This window comes from Accipiter gentilis, chromosome 14, assembly GCF_929443795.1.
Source record: "Accipiter gentilis chromosome 14, bAccGen1.1, whole genome shotgun sequence".
Taxonomy (NCBI): domain Eukaryota; kingdom Metazoa; phylum Chordata; class Aves; order Accipitriformes; family Accipitridae; genus Astur; species Astur gentilis.
Window position 1 is genome coordinate 2,229,465 of NC_064893.1, and position 20,552 is coordinate 2,250,016.

The following is a 20,552-nucleotide window of genomic DNA, read 5'->3' on the forward strand; positions in this document are numbered from 1 at the left end:
GAAGCAGCCCGGAGGGACCGTGGGCTGCCACTCGTGCAGTGCCGGGCAGCCTCGTAGGCAGCGCGCAGCCCTGGGACCCGTGCAGCCGCCTGACTCCCCAGCTGCCCGTGCAGACAGCTCACTTGTCAGCGAGGGATTTTTCCTCCCCTCCTCCCTTGAGAAAGATCCCTCAGCTGGTATTACTGATTGTATCCCTGGCTTATTGTACCCCCGGTCCTCCCCCGCCCAACCCCCTTCCCCCCAAAACCCAAACAAAAAAGCCAAACCCCAAACAAAAACTGCAAGGGAAAAAAAGAAAAAATCCGTGTGGGTTTGCAATCTGGAGATGAGCCTCTAATCCCCTCGGTCAGCCCGAGGATGGTGGCATGCTGGCGCAGCTGCCCCCCGCGTACACCTGAGCGCTCACGGGCTGCCCACGCGCCCCACTCGCGGGGAGGGGGAGAAGTGGCTGCCAAAAATGTTGGCCGCTCCCGGGCAGCGTTAAAGGTGGAGCGTGTGCATGTGTGGGGGGCAGCATCCGTCCTCGCCGAGCTTTAACCAAAGCGGTAACCTGCAGCTATGGAGTCACCGACTAAGGAAATCGAAGAATTTGAGAGCAACTCTCTGAAATACCTACAGCCAGAGCAAATAGAGAAAATCTGGCTTCGTCTCCGAGGCTTGTAAGTAGTATGTTTTTTCATATCCTTCTCCTGTTTCCTCCCATTGTCAAAATTATTGTAGCACTTTCTTTTCCCTTTCTTGCCAGTACCTTCAAAATTTCCCAGGAGTTTCCACACCTGTTCTCCATAAATACAGAGACTTAATCTTAGCAAAAGATCCACTTTCTTCCGTGAATTGAACTGCTTGTTACAGTGGGAATGTAGAAATGTCATTAATGAGGGTATTGTAAGATATAAGCAGTTACCGAGATGCTAATTACTTTAGCTGCTATACTAGGAAAGTTCTGTTATAGCCTGAATGATACTTAATTGGATCCTCTGTTTTCAATAATCTTACCCGTCGGTGCAACATACAGAAGACTTATTTTCCCCTGTAAATGTACACCATTTCTGGCACTGGCATGGTTAATAAGGACAAAATAGGCAGAGAAGGCACGATTGGAAAACATTTCTAACAGCATTTGTAATGGCAGCAAATTCATGTTCCATGGATTGGATTGTACTTACTAATTTATACATTAAGACTGACTTGCCATGAAATGATGGGACATTGCCTCCCGAGTAGAAAAAAAGTACCTGTGCTTAAAAAAGAACTTGGCACTGCAGAAAAGGAGAAGTTTATAAGACGTAGAGTTTGTGTAGCTTATTTAGAATGAATGTCTGGCATCTTTTTCAGATTCTCAGTATGTAAAATACTGTCTACCAGCATTAAGATCCATTACTGGCAGCAAAGCATATATTTGCCCATCAGTTTTTGGCCAAGGCGAAGAGGAGCATTACCATGTTAAGCTCCATCCCTCTCTGTATGCAGAACTGTTTGGTTTTCTTCTTCAGTGTCACATGTTAGAGTTATTAAAATTTCAGCCCTCAAGGAGAAGGGGAGAGGGAGGGGAGCAAGGAGGCTAGGAAACAGCAGGAGCAAGAAAATGTAGAAAGAGTAGGCTAATAACTGAAAACAAATGGGTTCAAGTTAAACTTGAGTTCCTCTTTGAGTGTTATTTTGTGTGAGCAGCAACAGCATATTTTGTAAAGCATATCCAAAACTTCTGTAGGACTCCAAGCAGTCTAAGACACATGCATGAATATGTATTTCTTTCAAGGCATCACTCCAGGAAGCCTGTTTTGTGAAGGAACTTAATCAAAGTAGATGACAGCTGTCTTGTAAGCCTTCCAAATAGAAGAGCCACACAAAACAAACCCTCTTATTTTCAAGTCTCTGCCATGCTGTAGTATTAGGAGTCCTTAAATTTCTATCTAATAAGGAGCTTAGGAGCATGCTGATTCGGATTCCACCTGAAGTTCATAGACAGTTCTTCAGCAGCGTTGTAGTTCAGGATCTCTCCTGCCGTTAGTACAAAGTACTGTCTGCATATGACAAGTCAAGGTCCGGTCTCTTCTGCCTTTTTGGAAATTTGGCAAAACTGTAAGACTTATTCTAGATATCTAGTAACTAAACCTCAGGCTGTTTTTCAGTGTGGCCCTCTCTGTTGGCAGTGTGTGTAACAAACACATCCTTTCTCCTTCGGAGTTTCAAGATTTCTTTGCTTAAAGAGGAGATAGATTTTCTGTAGAATTCTTGATCACAAGATGAAAACTGAAAAGTGTTCTGGTCTAATTAAAGACTGTAGAAGATTTTCCATTCCCAGTCATTTTATGGTGGCTTTTAGCGCGTGCATACACACACACACACAAACTGGTTGCAAACTGAGGTTTGGCATCGTTTCATGGTTTTTCTTGTCAGTTTTTATGCATGCCTGTATGTGTAAGAAGAATGATTAGATGTACACAGATATCTTACTTAACTCTTAAATAAGATGCTTCATCCTGGAGAGATCAAATACTACTTGAGAAGATGCCTCTCTCCCCTGCCCCTGCTACAGCCGTAGCACACGGGAGTTAGTTACAAGGCACAACAGTGCTACCAGAGCAGTGTTACACAGGTAGTGAGACACAGCACGTGGCTGGCTGAAGCTTCCCAGGGAGTTGTAGTCTGCAGCAGGCAGATACCCAGTAGGTAATTTGATCCTGACAACATTTCTTAAACCAGAAGGGCTGTGATGATTTAAACAGTCTCAGGTGCTCAGCATTGGTTTGGACATCTCCTTGGTAGGACTTCACCCTGGCAGCTCTGGTACCTTCCTCCCTGTCTTCCCCCTGCCCAGTGCCAGCTGGTGTGTTCGCTCACAGTGACTCAGTGGACAAACCAATATTCATCACCTCTTGCAATACCTGGCTTTTCCAGGGGGTAGGATGGGGGTGTGTGTGTGTGTGTAATTTAATTTTCTACTATCTCAGCCTCCTTAGTTTGAAGGGAATGGAAACCCAAAGGTTGCAAAGGGGTGGTTAAGCTGAGGCTCTTTTCAGACTCCCCTAATGTAGTGTGTTTTCTGCTTAAGCAAGTCTGGTGAAGGCTTTTTTGCTGTGTGCCTGGTGCAGTTCTGTCCTGCAGGATGGTTGGCCTTTGGAGGTTTGGGCATGGGGTGTGTATTTTCAAGGAATAGGGAGGTCTTTTGGACAGTGTGCAAAGGGCAGGTTTTTTGTGAGGCTGAAGCCAGGTGTCTGTTGCGACATGAGTCGTATGTTGATGTAAGAGCCAGACAAGATATTGAATTTGCCTCTGGAGTGGAGTGGAATAAATTCCTTCTCCTTTCCCATATATATCTCTCCAAGATGTGGTTTCTTGGTCAGGACAGCCTGGTTGCTTTGTAAGCATAGCAGTATGAGGTGATGGTCCTTAGGCCATGTACAGATTCTTTTTGCTTTTACAGTTTAAGAATGAACTAAAATACTAATGCAATAACATTACTGGAATGTTTTTACTTGACCTACACATATTCATGGCTTAATGATTCTGTGCAGCAATTTAAGAGAATCAAGTCAGTGGACCTATAGTGTTTTCTCAGGATTAAGGGGGCGTGATAAATTGCCTTACTGGGCAGTAAGTCATCTGTGGCAAAATATTTGGGTGTCTTGAACCAGGGATCTATGAAATAAATGGTGTCTTTTATACATGACCTATTAGATATTAATTTAGGTTTAATCACAGCTTAGAAAAGAATCTTTTAGTGGTTTATTATTAATGAACTTTCAGGGAAGGTTGCTGAATAAGCTGTTTCCTGGGCAAAGGTACCATTAGAGGTACATGAAGCTCTCTGGGGAAAATCTTGACAGTTGAGAACTGACAATTTTGCCCTTTTTCTTATGTCATGCCAGAACGTCAGTGAGAGGTTTACTCCAGATTTCAACTTGTAGGAGCTCACTCTGCGTGCACTGGACTTGCAGCCGTCAAGGTCCTGTCTTCCCCAGCTTTCCCTGCAGCAGGGACCTCCCAGAAACAGACCCGCTTCTGAGTTTCTTTGTCATCATAAATGACTCAGACTGAAGCAGCTTCACATCCCTTCAGGGATATCTTGGATGGGGTTTCCTTCTTGGCTTCCAGAGGGCTGCCTGCCTCCCAGGAGTGCTGTTGGGTGCAAGTGGTGCCTCCCCACCACCCCGTGTCTCCCTTTCCCCGCAAGCACACATGCATTCTCATTCCCTGGCTGCTGATGGGCTGCCAGCTGCCTCTGCACACTGCTGGTGTATACATGTGCTCCTGCTGAGCGTGTGTTTAATTCAGGAGGGGATCTCCTCGGATCCTTGGCTGCTGGTGGTCTGTGGGGATGTCCATTTGTTTCCTCACATGGGGCCTGCCTTTGAACAGTTGCTTCTTATTCCCAAGCAGTGCTCACCCATGAAAGCTGACAAGCTCAGCCTGTAAGAAACTGTGTTTCTTAAGGATGTGTTGATTATTTGCTTATGGCTTTCGATACCAGAAAAAGGGTCTTGAGTCTCTTGCTGTGTTCTGTCTTCTGTGCTGCATGGGTCCTGTCCAGAAGGCAGTCTCTTATTCAGACTTGCCTTATTCAGCTCCAGGCTTGGACACTGTAGACGCGGCAGTTACACTATGAGTCTGCCCTCCACTCTCCTATGTTTGCTAGGAACTCATTCTGTTAAGCTCGGGACCTTCTGCTCTGCAAAATGTATTGGTTAAGATCAGGTGAGACCCATTACAGGGCACTGTTAGAAGCAGAGCTTGGAGACCTGATTTCAAAATATGACTGCACAGTTGCTTTTCAAGCTAATGGTTTCTTTAGGGAGGTATGAGCAGTGGTGGCTGTGTTGGGGTGTTCTTGTTTTAGCACTTGGAACCCTAGCTGTGGGACTGTGAACTCCCATCTGCTAGTTAGGACTCTTAAAGCTCCATGAAGTGGCTTCACTTACCTTCTAATTTCTCAAGAACAGAGAAAGCACTCTGAAGTCTTTTTCAACACTAAGATTAGGTGTCAAACATGTTTGATGGCATTGAAGAATGCAGAGGCATATATCCAAAGAGCTTTGCTAGTTTCAGTAGGGATGTGCTAGTTTGCAGCAGCTGAAGACCCAGTTTGGAGATATTTTCAGTTTTATTTTTGTTGCTTTTATGCACAAAAATAAAACCTTGGTTTCTAGCTATTACAGTAGCACCAGCATCACTGGCATCTGCTGGTGCCCCTGCAATGCTTACAGCATTGCAGAAGGAGAGGAGAAAAAATGGACTTTAAGCTTTTTCCCAGTAGCTGGGATTATAACGTTAAATTGCTAAATACATAATAAATCCCTTCATTCTCTGTGTAGTACTTCCTCATGCTGCCGAAGATGACATTACAAACAGCAGCAATCTCTGAACTGCGACTCAAATGGGATACTTGACTTTGAACTCATTTTTTGGACTCTCCTGCTCAAACCAGTCAATGTAGAATTGGTCTAAGAAATCTCATAGGGAAAGAAGATAGAAACATAATTAAATCAGTGTCTTTGAAAACTTCATGGTTTTGCTGAAGATCTGGAACAATATTTCAGCACTTAGAGCATATCCTCAGTTTCCTCTGCAAAGCACCATGCATCCTATCAACAGTGAAGACGTCCCAGTGCAAACATTTGTGTAAGATCAATATTTGTTCTTGAGGTAAATGGTGAAACAGCAACCGATTTCAGTGGGAAAACATGGAGCCTCGGTGACTGAGATGATCTGGCAAGTGTTAAGAGTGCCACTGCTCAGTTATCTGTTTCCCTGTCTTATCTGTATGTGCTCTATGATATTTTTAGGTTTCCTTAGTTGAAAAATGTCACATAGAGAACAGCTGGTTCTGCCAGTGACAGTATCCTGATCTGCTTTGTTTTCATTTACGTGGCCATTGTAAACAGGAAAACAGAGTTCCCTTCAATTCCAGAGGCATGCTCTACACAGTGGGCTTTGTCCCCAAATATTTTAGCTGGCAGCAGATAGTAGAGTTTTTAAAAGACCCTCAGAAAGCACCACTTTGTTAGGAAATGTGTAAATTATTTTTTAAGTGGAAAATATGAATATGCTAATTTGTTTCCAGAGGTGAGAGAGACATTCGGGGGCTGTCTTTGGTCTTGGTTTCAGCCCTTCTTAACCTCTTGAGGATCTAGGTTTAAACTGAAGCCCTGTTGCCCTGGGAGCAGAACTGAGCTACCTTCAACCATATTTAAATGCAGCTGCTGCCACCCTGTTTCTTAATGAGCATAGACAGGGATTATTTGTCAGAGAACCACATCAGGAAACCTCTCTGTAGGCCTTTTGGGTCTGAATTTCACTTTTCCTGTGGTTGTCATGATTCTTAGAAGGATTAAGAAGGTCTCACTGGTTAGTGAGTGGGTGCTGGGTACGTGCTGGTTGCAGCAGTGTTCCAGTGTGGCCTAGAGATTCTTAGTTTGGGTATGCTACTCTGTGGGTATGAATGACTCAACTAGTTTTAAGGTTTGTAGCGGTCTGGTTGATCCATAATAGTATTTTTCCTGTAGCGTGAAGAAGGGCTGAATTTTACCATTAGACTAACCCGTAATGGCTTGTTTTATACTTCCTGCAGTATAGTCCTTGAAGGAGCAAGGGGAACAGGAGAAGTGCTGCCAGCTGCTAACCTCATGCCTGACAAATGGACAGAGGAGAGAAGACATTCTAATAAATAGCAGAACAGCAACTTCAGAAAAAGTTAATTAAAAAGTACGGTGTGTTTGGAGGTATAGTAATTCAGTAAACTGATATATTTTGCCACAGTCCTTCCGTTACTTTGTTCCACCCAGTGATTTTATTTGAATCTTAAATCAATAGAGGAGTCCTGTAGGTAAGAAAAGAGAGAAGACTTCATGTTTAATACTAAAATGTTGACTAAGAAATAATATACACTCTCTAGTTTTTGCCATAATCATAAAAAAGCTTTTTATTCTTCTGGGAGTAGTAAAAATGAATCATACCTGCAGCCTAGAAAGCAATTATTTATTTCAGCAGTCATAAAAGAAGACCACAGTCTGTCATATAAGAAGGGGGCTCCCTTTGTAATACTAAATTCAGTGCTTTTTAAATAACACTGCTATAAAGTTTGCAATCCTGCATAGGAAACAAGGATATGAAAAAAGTTATTTTGGGGAAGAGGAATTTAAACCTCGTGTCAAAGGGAAATTAAGAGTCTCTTTCTGGGATTCTTTTTTAAAACTGTCTCAGTGGGATAGGAGTCCATAGAGATAGAAATAAAACCTGATGGAAGACAGCACTGAAAAATACTCTGCATGTGCATGTGTGTGTTTTAAAGGCTGTGAGGCCAGCTCATCTCCTAATCTGCCAGCTTTTGGTGGATTCAAACACTATATTAAACCCAACTCAGCCCTTGAAAGGATTTTTATTTAGTGTGTTTCTTTTTCTTCCTGCAATTCATGTGAGATTTTCCTGTTCTATACTCTCTTTTCTTGTTCCGTCAAAAAATCACTTCAGCCCCTTCAAAATACTAGAAACAGTCTGACTTTGATCATGACTGGTAGATGAGGGAAGACTGAAGTTCACCTATTAGGGCTGACCTATTAAAACACTATAGCAGCTGTGAAACATACCTCTACAGATGTGAATTGCTCTCAAAACACTGGGGATTTGGATAAAGCGGAGGTTTTCTAGAAGGGCCTGTTTGGATTCATAAGGCTGTTTTTGATCTCCTGAACTGTGCTGTAAATACTGGAAAGAACGACCTCATTGATACCGATGTGTTTGCAGGGGTGAAGTTAGAATCCAGTTCCTTGTCTTTGGAGTGTTTTGGGTTTTTTTGTTTGTTTTCTTTGAAAAGCTAGGTTTTCCAAGTAATTGATGGCTTGAGAAAAGTTGTTTAGCCCCATGACAGTGCAAAATTTTCTCCGACAGTGTTAAGGCCAACTTTGTGCTTAAATTTGAATTGTAGCTGAGCAATAGTCCTTCCTCCAGCAGACTTGGTACTGCTCCACGCCTCTGCAAAAATTTGTCTGCAGTTGTCTTGGATATTTGAGAAGCAGATTGATTTTGAAGGTGTGATTATAAATACAAAGAAACCAGAATTAAAATTTTGCAATAGATTGAGTGCAGCTCAAACTCTGGTGAAACTGGGTGTAATAAACTCAGCTGGTTGACTTCAGTGGAATCAGGATTCCTCTAAAAAATTGGTAATGTCCATGTTAGGGATTTTGAACTTTCCTGGCCAAGAATGGGAGTGCAGAGCCCTCTGAGAGCCATAGCTCTACATGGCTGTCAAGAAGAGGTTTGAAAGGCTGTCTCTCTGCCAAGGAGTCCAATTCATGTCACAGCCATCTGCCTTGCCTTCTTTGGGAGGACTGCCACGCCTAGCAATTGGTGACATTGGGTAGAGAAGTGCATGTGAGCTCAGGCATGCAGCGGGAGAGGGTTGTCATCATCTTTCTTGGAGAGAGAGAGATGTAGGAGACAATTTAGTTATTAAGATGCATATAGACATGTATGATAAGTTTCATGCTTTTCTTCTATAGCTGTCAAGCTGTGGAGTCATTTTGTTATTAAAGTGACACTTTGAATGGCTATTAGTAGGTCTGTGTCATCACTTTAGGAGTGATTTCTTACACTCCTAGGGACAGATGCTATTCATGCACAAAGCTCCTAGCCAAGGCAGAAAGTTGCACAATATCCATCTGTAGCACGAATCCTGGCTTCACGCAAATCTCATTTCAACACCAAGATTAACACAAATTAAACATAAGATCTGTGCAACTTTTAACAGCTAAGACTGTACAGAGCCCTTGAGCTACAGCTGTGGGAAGCAGGGAGTCCCTGCAAAGTGCATGGCACAAGCTACAGCAAGCATCCAAGGGCAAAGGAGCAGAAGTGGAGCATAAACCCCCTTGCAAAGCTGAGCAGTTGAGATCGTTGCTGTAAACGATGCTCAAATCACACTTCCTCCCATGCCTCCTGTGGAGCAGCTGGTTTTCTGGGATTCACTAGCAGTAAGCAGTTACTGGTGTCTGCTAAGCAAAGAGTCTGAATACACAATTTAAATATGCTCCTATACACATATTGATGCAGCAGGGACAGCTACAGTCAGATGAGAGAACTCTATTTTTTTTTCAGATTTGCTTGAAAAAAGAAAGGAGAGGAAGCTGTGGGGGTTGAGGCTGGGAGCGGAGAATTGGGAGATCATTAGAAAAGAGCATACTGACTCATAAAAAAGCTGGAGAGGAGAACCAGAGAGCACTTTAAAAGCTTTAAAAAAAAAAAAGAAAAAAAGGTGGTGTTGGGGAAAGAGAGAGTTCTGTGAGTTCTTCAAGTCCCTACATGTAAACATTTGTTAGATTTATTTACTTCCAAATGAAAATAGCTCATAGCACAACATATATGCAAGTCATTTAGGAGTTTGAGTTTTGCTGAAAATCATAGGGACAAGGGCTGCCTTTAAAGGCACTTGAATATGCCACCCAATCTGTAGCACAGTATTTTTTGCCTCACTTGGATTCTAACGGGAGACCTTGAAGTGAAGGAAAGCCTGGATGCTGCAACACCTCTGGTTATAAATGCTGCACAAAACACTGCTTCTGTGTCACTTTCCAAGCATGTCTTTGTTCAGGTGAATGAGGATCTTTTCTTCAGGAGGCCATTGCTTTAGTTTCTTTAGAGGATAGGGGAACTTTCTTTGCTATCTTGGCCACATTCTTGTTGTAACACCAGTCAAAATTCTCCCGCCCAGTGTTCCCATTAATGTTGTCTGGGCAGTCATCTTTCCTCTCCCTCTTCCAGGGAGTGTTCCAGGTACAGAGAGCCTACAGATTTGGATGCAGTTTGACTGGATGTGTAGATGAAGTCATTCATGTCATACAGAGAGCATCTTTAAAGTGCTTTGCAGAGAAAGGCTTTTGTATAAATGCTCAGTGATTTCTAGAAGACCTGTTTCTAAGTAGCTTGACTGCAGTGAAGATACCTTCTTGCAAATGGAGAAGAATGAAATTCCTGAGTTATGCAAATTTGCTGAATAACTTGGAGTAAATTATCATAATTGTCCCACCTAGCCTCACAATCTATGAAACATCAAATTGCATTTTGAATTAGCTCTTTACCTTATGGAGGCAGGTCTGCTTGTCTTCTGGGCTGGGGAGGGGACTTGGCTCCTCCCTGACAGCAGCCAAACTTTTAACAATTAGAGTCGCTGTCGCAACCATGGCATCTAGTATGTGGAAAGGACAGGACTTGCTTATTTAAATATATCTTTATATCTGAGGCTTCTGAAGACACCGCTCCCCCCCCCATGGTTGCTGTGGCATCTAAATGCTTGTGAGACAGCTGGTGACAGCATGGAGTAGGGCCTTAAGGAATAGAAATCTCACACAGCCTCCTCCATTCTCTGTGTGCATGCTCAATGCCTGTTCCCATCCACCCACCCATCCGTCCCAGTTCCCTCTCCCGAAGTTTCCCCCTGTGTAGCAAGGAATTCCCACACCAAGACTGCAGGGCAGTGTTCATGAGCTGCAGACAGTGGTGTTGCTGCCTCTCTCCCTCTCTTCCTTCCGTTCTTCCTTCCCTCTGCCCTCATGCCTAATTTGGTGGAGCCAGATGTGTGCCATCACAGCAGTGTCATTCATGCCTGGGTGGGGGGTGGAGGAAGGAAAGATGAGCAACCTTCTCTGCAGAGAAAAATGTAGTTAATACAGAAACGGTGTTGACAGAGTAGCAGACAGCCTGCTGAAGGTGCTGAACCTCACTGCAACCAGCAATTTTGAGGATAGGAGGCTCCATGAAACCATTTTTTCTGTGCAAACAGGCTTGTGCTGGCTATCCTGGAGGTCCATCGTTGTTCAGATGACTTTAATGTCACTGCTCCTGGAGAAACACGGAGTGCTGGGAACCCCAGAAAACCAGCATTGGCTCTTCATGAGAAGTTTAAATGTTGCCTTTTCCCAAGACTGACATTTAGTAATTGGTCTATTAATGAGGAGGCACTGTCAGGACAATAGCAACCCTGACTCGCTACACAAAGTAGTGTTGCTAAAAGGCTTGAATAATTTTTAAAAACTACCAGCGTGCTGAAGGAGGGGGTTGTTGAGAGGTGAGGATGGGGAAGTGAACCCTCTTTTGGAAAGGGAACACTGCATCTTTGTGCAGCAATTTTTTCTCCCCATGTTCAGGCTTGTTCAACAGTAATCTTGAGTGTTTCAGCCTGTAACCCAGAAGTCAGTAGAGGCCCTGGCACAAAAACATGAGATTTAAAATTCTGCGTCACACCAGCTGTCTGCTAGCAGACAGAGGGGGTGGGTTGTGTTCGGGGGGAGGAGGGTTGGAGGGGGAACAACAACAAGTAACAGTCTGATAGATTTACTAGAGCTTAGGGCAAGATGCAGATCTGTTTAGTGACTTCACGCACACGGCTGGTCTGGTCTGATGTAATTCCAGTCCATGTTTCCTGTCTTGATATTTAATCCAGGGTATGAAGAATGATCCCACCCCCCACCTCCATTGTGCATGCTGTAACTAATCACAGAGCCACCCTGCATGAAACAAACTAGACAGCTGTCTGTTTGGCTCCTGCAGGATCTGAATATGTTTGTTTTACATAGTAGCAGTGATTAAAATAAGTTTTTAATCTGTATTTGCTTGTTTCTTACAGGGTCTAACAGCTTTTTGCCATGGGGGGAATGGAATTCCTGCTAAACAGTATTATGTGCTTCCAACATACACGATACATCATTATTGCCCCTATATGTGCTCTTCAAAATTCTGCTTTGCCTTATTCCAGGAGGAACTGTTCCCTTGTACACTCCTTGTTGATATGACTCGTTTTCACAAGGTCTTTTCTTAGGGAAACTAACAGGATACAGCTAAAGAACGCACAGGAAAGATTGCGTATATGTTCCCTTTTTTGAGACCTACTAGCAAGGAAGCGGCATCCCACTTGTGGAGGTCAGTGCCGTGTAAACACAATTTGAAGCACATCTATCCTCAGAGGAGCGGGGAGGTATTCTTCCCTCCTGGCCCCTCAGATCCCATTGTGCACTAAGTTCCACAATCTCTTCCAGTGGGAGAGGCTACAGAATAGGCATGTTGAAGTACCACCCATCCTGTACTTTGCAGGTCATCACCTTTACTAATTTCAGAGCCAAATTTTCCATAAGTCATCTGGAGTGGCCAGCTAGAAAGCAACACTCCATCTGACTAAATATATATCTATTTTTCAAATAGTACATAGGTGAAGGTCATACACTATGGTGATTTGACAATCCTTATTATTATTTTTTTTTTGAGCATGAATACTGAGAACTGCTTTATATTCTTTTCAGACCTCAGGACTTTATTTTCCTGAAATGTACTTTTCTGTAACTGCATTTTTATGAGCACGCGCTTTTCTTGAGAATGTGATGTGTGTGAGGCACAAGAGAATTTGCTTGTTGTGTGCTAAGAAAAAGCAGAATGAGCAGTAGATCATATTCTTTTCAAAAGGTTAGATTTTCAGAAGTAGAGCCATTTTAATTTTTACTTAATATTTTTCTTCAGCTAAATCCGCACCGACTGCAATGGCAGGGTTTTTTTGTTGTTTTTGTTTGTTTGTGGTTTGGGGTTTTGTTTTTTTTTTACATGAGGACTGATGGGAAACTGAGTAAATATAGAGGAAGAACCTCAAGATTTCAGTAACTGTCCTAGCTCTGTACCAAATCTACATGAATGAAATCATAGTTTTAGAAGTTTTTACAACAATATTTGCTGACTTCTTTTGTAGTTAAGATGCCAACACATTTAAATCCCAGTCCAGTCTGTTGCCCAGCACAGGGCAGTTGCAGTACTGAATTTGAGTTTGCCCTTCTGATTTGGCCTTACTGAAAACCTTGTTTGGTGATGAAGCTGGAGTGCTCAATTGCACCTGCAGTGTTCCCAGTGTTCCCTGCAGTTCCTTGTACCTCAGACTGTCTTGCTCAAAACCTTCCTATACAGACAGTATTCGATGCAGATCAATTAAGTAAACTTTTCTTATGCTGCTTTTTCTCCTCATTTGGTATACGTACTGTGCCATGGAAAGACACACAGCAGTTACCTTGCCTCTTCTGATAGCCAGTGGTGTTTATCAAAGTTTGAGCAAGGTATGATTGCCCTTTGTTGAAATGAAGCTAAACAGAATCATGACAATTGATCACAGGTCATCTTTACGTCATTGGCAAATAAAATACTGTCAACTAATACACCTCTCTTCTACTGCTCGAATAAAATTATATAGCTGTATAGGGTCTTGCCCATGGTCAATAGGTGGCTGCTTTTACACTAGCCTTGGGAGAGGAGATCAAGCTGTGGGTTGAGTTTGTAGTGCCAAGTAGGTCAAGTCAGTTGTATCCTCATTATCTGCAGGAGCAAATCTTGAGAGCGACTCCCTTCTTACCACCCCGCTTTCCTCCTTCCCCGTCCCCATACTTGAATCCCTGCTTTGCTAGGGAAATTGGTACCCAGCACTCTGGCTGTGTAAACAACAAAGGAATTTGGACTCGAGTGCAATTTAAGGTCAACAGCTCTCATGACAGCCTATACTGTAATAGTGTTGTTAACATCAGTCTGCTCAAATCATATCTATAACACCCATCTGTAACACCTCCAGGCTCTGTCCACTCTTTACTAAACGGGTAGAGAAGGGATTGCAGCTACCTTGGGTTTGTACTGCAAAAGAAATTCCTCACCACCTGTGCTGTCACAGAGGCTTTTCTGTAAGGAGAATTTAAACACATTGCCTTTCCAGCTATGCTTCACGTGGACTTGGTAAACACATTAGACCCCAAATGACCAAGTGGGAAACTGGTTGTTAAGGCACAGGCAAGAGCCCTATCAAAGGGCCAGCAAAGCAGGGGCAGCACAAGAGACATCGACTGATCGTTCATATGTCCTAATGATTGCAATCCATTTTGGAGATGAAGCTGCAAGGGGTTTTTTTGCCCAGTTGTTTAGAAAACTCAGTAGCTAGACTGGTAAAATCCAATGGTCAGCCACATCAGCTAAAATTTATCAAAATAGCATTTTCTTTAGGCAAAATCAGTGAGGACATTTTCTGACCTTGAATTATTTACCTACATTATTTACTGATTGTGAGTTGAGTGCAAGCTTCATTTCCGCCTTGCAGCAGTACTTCTTGTTTCCAAGATAATGAATGTTTTTCCCTCCTTTTTTGGCTGTAAATCTGCTGTGCCTCTCAAATGTCTTGTCTCCATTTCTACTGAAATCATCACACATGTTTCAAGTTCTGAACGCTTCTTGTCTTTGTATGCCTGCGCCACACATGCCCATGCTTAAGAGCATGCAGGCTCTTCTAATCTACTTAAAATGAGACAAGTGACTGCCACATCCTCTCACAGTTTCACTATGTCCCCATGTAGTTCAAGGTCCAATTTAAAATCATTTGTCTTGTTTTTTAAAAATCCCACATAAACTCTCCATCAAATTTTAAGCATCAGCTGAAATCTTTCCTTCTTTCCTCACCCACTTCTTACTGTTTCTTCTCCTCTGCTGTCAGTAGTCTCTTTGATTGTATTGTTTTTAACTTAGCACAATATTCTGGTAAACAGCCCATGTGGAAGAAAGAATAAATTTTATATTTTTTTTTAATTGAATAGAGAGTGAGTAAAGCAAGAAAGCTGGTCTTCCTGTTTCAATTAAGGAATTAAAAACCCAGCAGGAGTTGATGGCATCATACCCTTTGAAGTCTGGCGATCTCAATATATTTCTGAGGGGCTCTCACGGGATCCTGAGCTTTGACAGATGCCAGTCTGTAGTCTGTGCTCTGAGATTGGGTTTTTGTGAATTGATTTATACATGGTTATTAATATAGGCTTTAGTAACGTAATGTAAATGCGTCACTAATCCTGTGATGATGATGATTAATTGGTAATGCATTGCATGATTCAGAATATTGAGCTGCTGGGAGAGAAGATTTTCAATTTATTTAAGTGATCCTATCAATCAGAAAATCTAGCTTGATTTGAGCCCCCAGCCATCTCACCCTGAGAGTGCCGCACAGGGGGATGGCGCCTACCCCCAGTATGAACTGCTATGCCACTGTGATACGGCCAGAGAGGGCACCTGGGCTTGGGAGCTGGGAAATACTCTTAACCCTCCTGCCTAGACGTGGCCATCAAGGGGAAATCTTAGGGATTCTGGACCAATGAGCTGGAAGGATTTGGGGACAAAAGTGGTAAACGTGAATTGTGGTCAGCTCTTACAGAAAAAGAAAGGGGAGGGATGTCATTCAGTAAAACCATAGATTCACTGATGGGTAACAAAAGAGCAGGAAGAATCTTCCAGGTTTGACCTGTAGACAGACTTGTTTCTCTTTTGCCAAATTTCATTGCTTATCTCACTGTTGTTTTGCTAAACTGTGAAACAAGCTTTTAGTAGAGCTATCTTAACACCTATTCTAACATCAGAAGCCCAGCTGTGGCAGAAAGGAAAGAAACGAAAAAGACCTGCAAGAACGTGCCTGTTATGAGGTGGATGTTTCATCGCAGTAAGGTGGCTTTTTCTCTCAGTGCTTCCAAATATGCTGGTGAGAGGAGCCCTGCAGGGAAGCAGAGATGAATAGCCCTGGCTTGCGTGAGCTATGGACGTAGTGGGACACCAGTACTGAAGGACAGATGTTGTTGGGTGCTTTAGTTAATGGATGATTAAGCTCCCACTCACATCTGAAACATGCTAATTATAAAGCTTCTAAGTATAGAATAGGAAAAGTCCCTCTTTCTCCTTGAGCCTATGAATAACTAATTTTAAATATTTGCTTGTGACAACTGTTTTCTTCAACAATTGTGGTTCCTCTGAAGAAGTTGCTGCTTTTTTAAGATGTTCCTCTTCAGGCAGGAGTTTCCCTCTTCTGCTCTGATCAAGTTTACCAATGTCAGCAACAAAAATAAGGATACGGCAGGCAAGCTCTGGCGAGGCTCGCTGCATTAGCTGGAGGAGTTAATGTCCCGGTAGTTTCCTTTTCCTCTGCCTACACCACAGAGTGGGCAGTAAGGAGCGTGCCTCAGCTGTGGCTGTACAAAACCTGGTGTCTGCTTGAAACCACCATTGTTGGCAGTTTAAGCCGAAAGGCTGAACTTTGCACTGAAGCAGCCGATGCCGAGGGATGTACTTGTGTCTGTCAGCTGTGCTGCAAGGGTGCTGACCTGTGGCAGGGTGCTGTGCACAAGGTGGCTGGGGGCAATATTTTTTTAAACTCCTGCAGCAGATTCACTTTAGCTCGTCTCTTGGTGCCCTAAAAAGTTGTTGCCCTCTTTTTTACCAAGCAGCACAGATCCAGCCTGAAAGCACATGCTGCATTAGATCCAGGCTTGTGTGTTGTCAGCTGCTGGTGGTACAAAGGAGAGAGTACAGGCCACCAAGTTTTAAGGACTTCATAAGATCTGTCTGGCTTGCTAAACTGCTTTGACCAACTATGTGTGCCCTCTGAACCCATTGCAATGGCCAAGCAAAACAAAATGTGTTAGATCAAGCCACTGTGAGTGGCTGAAAATTGAGTCACTTCACCATCTCAGCAGGCTAAGGACATGCTTGTGGCACTTGGCATTCCTGAGCTGGGAAGCATTAACTCACTGAGAAGTGTCACTTGCACTTACCTGTGTGTACCTCAGGTTGTTAACCGCAGGTCCATCAGCTGGTGGCCTAAGGCTGATGACTGAACTGAAGTTACAAGCCCCCTTACCAAGGGCAGATATAACCCTTAGTTTCTAGCAGCAGTGTATGAGCAGAGCGTGATGCTCATTAACTTTAAGAATTTAGGATAAATTTCCAGAGATGAAGTTAGGCAAACATCCTCCTATTACTTCTGCAGCACCCACAGTTTTACTCCATATACTGAAAAGACACCATTAATACCAAACCATGTGGAATAATACCATGTTAACCAAGCCACTATTATGAGTGAAAAAAATTAAGTGGTTAGTTAATTCTTTGGAGGCTGTGTAGGAGTGAAGGAGCAGTTAATCTAGGTAGTTGATGCTCTGAGTTATATGATTATGGGGCAAACACAGAGCAGTTGGCAGAGTTACTTAATTCCCCCAACCTCTCCATCCTCACTCCTCTTTGTACCTACTCAGTCACATTAACTCACTTACGTCTCTCAGAAGACTAAGGCCTGAGAACGTCATTACCAAATTCAGACATGTTTTTTGTGTGTTTCTCTTAAATTCTCCTCATCTCTAGGTTTCTAGATGCACAGGAAGGGTGAGCGCTTTGTGCAACAACTCAAAAGTAGTGTTATTTGGGCTCCAGTTATGCCCCACTGTCATAAATTGATGTGCAAACCTCCATATAGCTAAGGTCACAACGCTGAAGAGCTAACAAACTACTGGAAAAGGGTCTGATGGGGAAATATAGGCAGAAAGCAATTTGCCTGAGGGTGCACTGGAATTAAATGGAAGAGGTAGAAACATAACCCTGGGAACAGATACTTAGCCTTGAAGAAGTTGATGGGCATCGAAGCAACAGAGAGAAATTTTGCATGACTGTTCATTTCAATGGGAGTTGAGTGCCCATATAGCTGTAGCTAGCCACATCTTATTTGTGCTTAAATACCTTCAAAAGTCTGTCCTAATTTTATGTTGGACTAGTATATTGTGGTGTTCCTCTGGCCACGCAAAAGATTCATTCATCCCCAGAAGAGCAGATACTGAAATAGTGGGCCCAACTCTCTTGTTGACTTCATCTCATTTGAGTAAAAAATTTTGTCCCACCCACCGCTTTGTTTAGTTTTGATTGTTACAAAATACCAATTTTTAAACTCTTACTGGGTTTATTTTCATTCAGCTCCTGTAGCCTTCTTGTACTAGGACTGTCTTACTTCATACTACACTCATGCAGGTGTAATTGCATTAAGTTCAGTGAAGTTATTTCTAGTTTACAGTGGTAATATAGGGCCTACCTAGTGTGTCACCTGCTAATTCTCTTCAGCATGAAAAACAAAAATCTACCTTGTTCTAATTTTTTTTTTTTTAATGTAAGCTAAATGTAGACCTATGAGTAATACATTCCACAGCAGGTAGCAGGAGTTGAATGGATGTGGCAGTTCTAGCACGGCACGCGCAGCAGGAAAGGAAACTGAACTTATGCAGATTTGGTAATATCAGTAAGTCTCTAGCAGGCATGAACACAGGATGGCCCACAGGTGTGGGAAGCTGTAACACCACTTCCTTTATGTCTCTCTCATTCTTTCCCTCCTAGGAAAAAGGGATAGCTTGGGTTTGCTCAGAAAATCAGGTGTCCCTTGAGCTTGACTGGAAGATGTGTCTGTTTCCAGGTTTATCCCAGAGCATCTGCTAAAGGCAATTTAGCAGCTAGTTCCTCTCTGCATTGTGTTTTCCTGGGGAGATAAACCAGGATAGCTTGTCCCACATGGTTTTTAAAATAAACAGCTGAACAAAACCCCACCAAAAAAACCCTAACCAAGCAAACCAAAATCCCCACCCTCCAGTTTCCTGTTGTTAATTCACACATGGTTGCTGATTGCAGCCAACCTCTGATGCTGGCTGTGGTAATAAAAGAGGCACCTTCTAATTTCCCTATTTGCAAGAAGCAGGTAGATTTTGGAATGCTAAAAGTTCAGGCATACAGGAATTTTTTTTTGCTGGATATCAGAATCCGCTAGCGGTGTTCCTTTTAAAGCAAGTGCGTGCAGTAGTGATACTGAATCTATAAACAAGGGTTCCTTTAGTTATATTCTCTTCAACTGTAACATGCAAATTTAGTGCCTGTAAATGCAGTCACTAACTTGGTACATGTAAACCTTGACTGTAACTGGACTGCAGGTGTGGAAACAATAAACAATAATTAAAAAATACATGTTTTTAAAACTCTTATGACTAGGCAAATGCTTTTTTCCTAGTACTGTCATTTCTGATGCTACACGGTTTTCTAATGCAGTAAAAATATTCTCGAGTAAAAGGGGCATTAAAGGTGTAACTGATCAGAAAAGTGATGTTGTTACTCAAATGCAAAGAGCACCTTTAAGGCTGAGTCATCTCTTTAAAATATACAAGGAAATTTTAGCTAATCAGGAATTAATGAATGGTATCTTTGCTCAAACGTGAAGCATGGCTGAAAGAGAAGCACTTCATAAAAAGATGTGAAAGTCACTAACCAATAAAGGGAAAAATATTTCTGACGGTGCTGGAATGTACCGTAAGACACTTCCAGGGGAAAGAATTAACTTCTAAATAACTTTATTTGAAAATTTTAAAAGTTACATGGCAGAAATAGAAATGTAAACAAATTTGGATTTCTTGGGAATAAGATATTTTAATCAACCTGGATTGGAATGGCCAATCAGGTGGTTTTTTTTTTCAGCATTTTCTTTTTGCATGAAAGTTTAGTGAAGTTCTGTATTTGTCAGAATATAAACTCCTGAATCTAAACTCTTCAAAATGAAATTTCTACTCTTTGCCCTTCTGAAATTAAAATTAAAAATTCTCTTAGAATCAGGTATGTCTAAGTGGGCTTCTGCTTGTATGTGTCAGCATCCTGAATGCCAGTAAGCTAGAATCTTGATACTGCTATGAATGTTTGCTCTTTTACTCCTTCGCATCTATTCAAGTTTAAATAAGTAAATCTTCACACAGTAAAGTGTAAATGAAATATTTTAAAATCCTTTAAAAGTAAATATCTAGGATTTTTATGGTTCTGACATGGTCAGAATACAGAAGCAGGTACAAGTATGAGTACGATTTCTAAAGGTAATATTAGATGAAACATTTGACAGCCAGGAGACATTATTCATGCTTCTTATTAAGTAGAAAATAGCACTACATTCCTTTTTGCTATGTTTCTTCTTATTTTTAAGAAACAAAACTCCTTGTTTGGATTTTCTGGGCCTGCCTTAGCCACAATTTTCCATGTGCAGTAGTGTCAGAGGTGAAAAAGCAGAACTTGATGCTTATAGCAGTAGACCCATTCTAACAATATTACCTACACATTGAAAAGGTGGGGACCGTCTGTTAGTGTACGGCTAAGCAACAGGGTGTTGATCTCGCACTCCTCATCACAGTCCACACTGAAGCTTGTTCCCATCACTGCTTGTGAAGTTTAGAGATCATTAGCTTTACTTTAAAACATAAAAGCAGAGCTGAGCTCAAGTGAAATCAATGCCCTGTTTTGCCGGGCACTGTGCAAAACCATTGGAAAAGGCTGTCATAGGATCAAGAGGTCACAGAAAACATACAGTGCCGATACAGCTCTGCAGCTAACTGTGTAGTCACATAAGTAACCATGCAGAAGGACTCACGATTATTGCCTTACTCTGAGCATTGGCAACTTGTGCCATTGCCTACCGTAGAAGACAAAATCCGCCGTGCTAAGAGGTGTAAGAAGTTTACAGCCTTTGCTGCAATTGATGTGGTGTAAGGGTTGGGGAGAAGAAGAGGTGCTGTCAGTATGCTTATCCGCTCTTGCCATTCCTGGTCCTGGGCTCAGGTCCCAAGATATGTGCAATGAAGTAAAGCTCTGTGGTGTGGTATCTGGGATTTGGTGGAGTACAGAACTTGGTAGGATCTAGACTTTCTTTTTAGAGCAAGGCTGCTGTAAAA

The 20,552-nt window shown here is 42.4% G+C and overlaps 1 protein-coding gene across 5 annotated transcripts in view; it reads left to right on the top strand.

The window, feature by feature from the left end:
• PDE1C (phosphodiesterase 1C) overlaps positions 1 to 20,552 on the top strand; it is a 360,443-nt gene that overhangs the window by 116,322 nt on the left and 223,569 nt on the right. Inside the window, exon 2 of one of the 5 annotated variants that reach the window (XM_049817294.1) lies at positions 557 to 659. The exons of the other annotated variants lie outside the window; for them this stretch is intronic. Coding sequence (XP_049673251.1) covers positions 559 to 659 — 101 coding nt within the window. The 5' untranslated portion in view covers positions 557 to 558. The remainder of the gene's footprint in view (positions 1 to 556; positions 660 to 20,552) is intronic. 5 annotated transcript variants of the gene reach the window in all.